Source organism: Sinocyclocheilus rhinocerous, unplaced genomic scaffold (genome assembly GCF_001515625.1).
Source record: "Sinocyclocheilus rhinocerous isolate Xijiao unplaced genomic scaffold, SAMN03320098_v1.1 scaffold1065, whole genome shotgun sequence".
Taxonomy (NCBI): domain Eukaryota; kingdom Metazoa; phylum Chordata; class Actinopteri; order Cypriniformes; family Cyprinidae; genus Sinocyclocheilus; species Sinocyclocheilus rhinocerous.
Genome location: NW_015628720.1, coordinates 1,558,954 through 1,564,953, shown reverse-complemented (window position 1 = coordinate 1,564,953; position 6,000 = coordinate 1,558,954). Strand labels below are relative to the sequence as shown.

Below are 6,000 nucleotides of genomic sequence, written 5' to 3'. Positions count from 1 at the left end.
TGAACCAAATGACACAATCAAACATGAGGGAAAACTAGGTCACGGAGCACATGAGGGATGAAAACACAACAAAAACAGTCCAGGGATGTGACAGTTGGCACAGAAGAACCACAGAAGTGGCTTGTAAGTGTATTTTCAGACATTTAATGAGGCTCAGAGGTCGCATGAGTGCAATTAAATTCATAAATTCATGTTGAGGTTAATGTTTTAAATATAAATTTTTGAATATAGAAATATTAAATGATTTAAATAACAGACAAGATACTTTAAAAATTTAGCAAAATAAGGCAATTGTGTTGTTGTCAGACAATATGTCACTTAATATTAACTTCTTGTTTAATGAACTGTTGTATTAAATCAATGTCACATATGCAAACTCCCTTAATAATCATTAAAAGCTGTCACTCATCTTAGTTCATCGCAATTTCACTAAACTCCATTATAATCAACGAAGTTCCTTACACTGCTTATTTACATTCTGTCTACACTTTGTTTGTTATAATGAGAGGATAAGTCTGTGACACATTACTCAATGCTGCAAAAACACGCAAGTACGTTAGAACCTATGAAGCTCCCTCAGCGCAAACACAAATATGCTGATCTGGTCAGTCGCACAGGTGCTTCTAAATATTTTTTCATAGTTGCACGCAGTACTTTTCAGTCACAAATGCGACTGAAATAGTCGCACTGTAGAGCCCTGCATTGCTGTATGTTGCTCGAAAAGGCATAATGATTCTGTCATAGCTTTGTTTGAAACTATTTTTGTTGGCGAAATGGAGCAAAACATTCAATATTGTGTCTAAAACGCAGTTTATTAACCTGTTGTATAAAACCAATGCCACATTTGCAATTTTGCAGATATTCAGGGAAAAAACACTCTCTTGCATGTGTGATATTGCTAAACTATATTATATGATATAAATATGTAAGACAGATTTATAATATATAAGACAAAAACCCATACAGGGGCATTTTATTGCCCTCATATCCTGAACTTTAGGGGCATATAACTGCATTCTAATAGGCTGCATCATGTAGTCAGTTGTTGTCCTACGTCATGTTCGTCAGCAACTGCATGCAGTGTAAGATGACGTACAGATCTGAGGCTGGTGCATTTACTGCATTAATAATTTTATTGTTATTTTTTTCCATAATTGATCACACCTAATTAACATGTCAAATCGACAGCCTTAATACAAATGCATATATTGTAATGTTATAATAGTTATAATTGCTATAATAGTAGTGTTATGATTGCTTTTTGATAACGCAAAGTGAATGCCTTTAAAGTGCCCCTATTATGGGTAATGAAAGGTTCAGATTTTGGTTTTGGGAGTCTCCAACAACAGGTTGACAGGCATGCAAGGTCAAAAAACACTTTTATTGTCTTATAATATACTTTTTTTTTTACCTTGCTTGCTCAACGACTCCCAAATTATTCACTCAACGATACATTTTTCCAAAACCCTCCTTTGCGTGACGCTAATCTGCGGTGATTGGTCCGATTGGTCTCATTTTCCTTTCATCATGTCTGTAATGCCTGATAAAGCAGCGTTTGTTAATTAGCATTTTCATTCAGACCAACCCGAAAAGACCAACAAGTAGGCGGGCAATATGCTAATGTTTCATGTTGATGTCAGCATGAAACGGCTTGGGATTCGTTTTAAAAAGGACTCGTTTCAATGATTCAGATTCGACTCTTTCTTTTGAGAGACAATAACTTTATACTCGGTGCGCTTTCAGATTTAAAACTTTGTAGGATGTTTTCATTCACTTAGAGCTGTGTTACACACTGCATGAAAGGTAATTTTCAAAAATCCATAATAGGGGCACTTTAACCCAAAAACGGTGTAAATATAAACCGGAATTATAACATATTTAATATAGCAGTTTACACTGTTCATGAAAAATCTCAAACTCCTAATTTCAGAAGCCCACCACACATCCATGCTGTTAGGGGTTTGTTATAAAGACTAATAACAAACAAGCTGATTAGAGTCTGTTTTAATTTTAAAGACATCATGACTGAATCTGAATCTGAGAATCACATCCAGGCTTTATCTCATATGATTGCGCTGTACTTGTCCACCAACTTGAAGAGTACCTCAGCCGCATGGAATTTTATTTATTCCAGACTTTTAAAATTATTTTTGATTGTTTTCTGTTTCAGGGCTCAAAGACGCTGGAGACAGATGGGGATGGAGCTGAGGATGTGGACGAGGAAGAGGAGGAGGATGGTTTGATCCAGCCAGCTCAAATCTTTGCACCCAAAAGTTTGATTCTCGTCTCCAGGCTGGATTACCCAGAAATATTTAGAGTAATTAAAAATCTGTATCTCTGTCCATCTGTTTGTCCATTGCATTTTATGTAGTCTCTCTGTGAAACACCGCCTCTCAAAAAAAAAAACATTTTGTTCCTAATATATTTTAGTGATGTCAGGAATGTGTAGTTAAAAAAAAAAGCTTTATGATTTTCATTGAGTTAAAGACTTAAGATACAGAAGAGAGCAGCCAGCTAGTGACTGAGCTGTTCTTTAGCATATCATGCAGTATCATCCATTTTCTAAGTGACCAGTAACTTTAGTTATTAAGCAAAATCCAATTTTACTCGCATTTTTGATGTGAATCACATGTACATATAACTAGGAATTTTCATGCATGAGCTGTAGTTGGATTTAGGATAATTAAAACCATCACTGGGTTGAGAATGATATTGATCGTCAGCTTTTAAATCATTAAAATCAAAGATTTATGTCTGCTGATGGAATAAAAACAGGGATTACAGAGACAGAGAGGAATATCACAGGAGCTCAAAAGCAGGAAATCCTCTCATCCAAAGTTTTATGCAGACTGCCTGTCTCAATGTTTTGTACTTTTGCCCTACATTTATGAATTTAGCATGAGCTATGCCTGGAAATAAGTTAGTTGAGCTGTATTGCTTGGTGAAAAAACAAATGTTTATGGTCACAGACCATATCACTTAGTTTCTCATTGTACCCATTTAAGAGGGCATATCCCTTTTATGCCCTGCTAGATAGATAGATAGAAATTAAATTTAAATAGTTTGTTCTATGAACATGATTGCTACCTTAAATTGTTCATCTTGTTGATAAGACTTGTCAGACTTATGATTTTCACTTGAGCATACAATAAAAAAATCTTTAGACTTTCATTGTAGGAGGGACCAGAATATGGACTAATTTACTGTAATCATTCACTCAGAAAACCTTAAAAATCACCTAGAACACTAAAGCAACACCCTAGCAACCATGCAAAACACTATAGCAACACCCTAGCAACCACACATAACACTAGCAACACCCTAGAAACCACTCAGAAAACCTTAAAAATCACCTATGACACTACAGCAACAACCGAGCAACCACCCACAACCACTCGGAAAACCTTAAAAACCACCTATAGCAACACCCTAGAAACCACTCATAACACTTGCAACACCCTAAAAACACTCAGGAATCCTTAAATATTACCTAGAACACTATAGCAACACCCTAGCAACCATGCAGAACATTGTAGCAACACCCTAGAAATCACTCACAAAACTAGCAACACCATAGCCACAACACATCACACTAGCAACACCCTAGAAACCGCTCAGAAAACCTTAAAAATCACCTATGACACTATAGCAACAACCGAGCAACCACCCACAACACTGGCAACCACACATAACACTAGCAACACCCTAGGAACCACTCAGAAATCCTTAATATCACCCAGAACATTGTAGCAACACCCCAGCAACCACCCACAACACTAGCAACACCCTAGAAACCACCCAGAAAACCCTAAATCACCCAGAACAGTATAGCAACACCACAACATTCACCCAGAACATTCTAGCAAAACCCTAGAATCCACCACTCACATTGACTCTTGATTTTTTTTGTCCAGAAGTGTTTCACGTGTGTTTGTGTGTCAGGGACTAGCTGATTGTTTTTTTTTTTCTTCTAGGGCTGCTTGGGTCTGATCTACACCGTGTACATTGACAGTCTGAGCGTCCCTCTGGAAGGGCTGGTGGCAAACCTCTTCACATGCTTGATCCCAGTGGCTGGAGGTTCCCAGGTCAGACATTACTTAACCAAAGAATTCCTCATCTGTCTCGAACCCTGACCCCTGTGGTTACTCGAGCACACAGAGGGTTAGCCAGGGTTCATTTTTGTACCTGTGTACCTTGAAGAAAGCAGGGTGTCTCATATTGCATTTTGTTTTCACTGGAGACTCCCAAGAGGTAGAAAGGGCTTTAGGGGTCAGCGAGAGAAGCCCGTTGTTTTGTTTAGAGCTAAAATATTACTAAATGTAGCTCTCATGTTCTGGTTTGAGCGCCGCAGTTCTTCATTTTTGTGTCTCGTTTTTCTTTTTGGTGTCTGATTCTCCTAAAACAGCAGATCTATCCCAAAAATGTATGTTTTCTCTTTAAACACAGTTTCTAAATCCACTCTTTATTGTACACTGCGCTCATATAAATCAAGCTAAATGAATAAATCAACAAATAGATATTGTTAAACGAAGGGAAATATATGAATGCAGACTGCAGAGTTTTGCAGGCTCTCGTGTTGAAATCATGTTGTTTTTGATGTAATTCACCGATACATTTAAAAATTCCTCCAGAAACCATTATTTTTCCCAGCTGGATTGTGGCATCATGGTGATCAAACAGGGTGTAAGTTATAAACAGACCTCAGGAGAGGTATATATTCATCTTTCAGTGTGAGTCTAACTCCATCCGCTTGGAATGTGTCATGAGACTCCAGCGCGCATCTGTTCATGAAACAGTCCATGTGCATCTTATTGGCTCTGTTTAATGCACGTCTGCTGTTTCTTGCAATACAAGAAAAAAAGTAAACCTGCTAAAATATAGAGAGCTGTCCACTTGTTCTATCGCTTCCAAAGGGTGTATGTATATACTATATATCATGAAAACATATTATATAAAATACAAATGTATATATACAATATATAAAATTATCAGATAACCGATAATTTAACTTCCCAGTTCACCCAATTTTGGAGACTGAGCTGCAAGAACAGGTTATTTAGAGCTCTTTACAGTTACCAGCACATTAAGATTTGAGTGCCCATATTTCACAAATCAAACTTTATTTAGTGCTCAGCAATATGCCGTTGTTGAGTAACCCTTGCGAAAAGGTCACACAGGTCATTTATATAGAGTGTGTTTACAAATATAGTTGTAGAAACGGTCACACTTTAGTTCGGGGATCAATTCTCACTATTAGCTAACTTTTAACTATGACTTTTGCCCCAATAAACTTCTACTTTGCTGCTTATTAATAGTTAGTAAATTGGCTGTTAGGTTTAGGTATGGGGTATGTGCTTTATAAGTACTAATAAACAGCCAATATGCTAGGAATATGCATGCTAGTAAGCAACTAGTTAATAGTGAGAATAGGCCTTAAAATAAAGTGTTACTGTAGAAACATAAAACCTTAATAACATTTTAAGTGATTGTCAGTGAAACATAATCAAATTATTAATTAAAAATGTTTATTTTTAATATGCTTCAGCCTCAGTTGTGCTTTTTGTGTAGTTCCGAGCTATTATTTGGTATTCAATGTTAATGTATTTATCTTATGCATTTGTCCAAACCTGAATGTTTGTGTTGATGTTTTCAGAAGCTCTTTTCACTGGGAGCGGGGGACCGGCAGCTCATCCAGACCCCACTCAATGACACTCTGCCAGTCAGCGGTAAAAGTGTAGCGCTCCTCTTCCAGCAGTTAGGTGGGTGTCTTTGACTTTTATTATGGCTAGGCCAGTAGTAAACTGTATACAGTGAATATTGTGTAGTATACTTCTTCCATGTCAGCTCTTAACTAGACCCTTGACGCATTTTTAAAAAATCTTTTCCATATTTATGCAGACATCTCCTGTCCTTTATAGTTCCGCTTAATGTCCCTTCCTGTAAACATGTTTTTTTTAGAGAGGACTCGTATGAGAATAATAGATGAGAACGGGCAATTGT

General features: G+C 37.0%; 1 protein-coding gene across 1 annotated transcript in view; it reads left to right on the top strand.

The window, feature by feature from the left end:
* The window catches only part of LOC107738363 (myotubularin-related protein 13-like), a 123,699-nt gene that overhangs the window by 53,890 nt on the left and 63,809 nt on the right, over positions 1 to 6,000 (top strand). Inside the window, exons 4-6 of the mRNA XM_016550112.1 lie at positions 2,171 to 2,317; positions 3,975 to 4,085; positions 5,654 to 5,759. Coding sequence (XP_016405598.1) covers positions 2,171 to 2,317; positions 3,975 to 4,085; positions 5,654 to 5,759 — 364 coding nt within the window. The remainder of the gene's footprint in view (positions 1 to 2,170; positions 2,318 to 3,974; positions 4,086 to 5,653; positions 5,760 to 6,000) is intronic.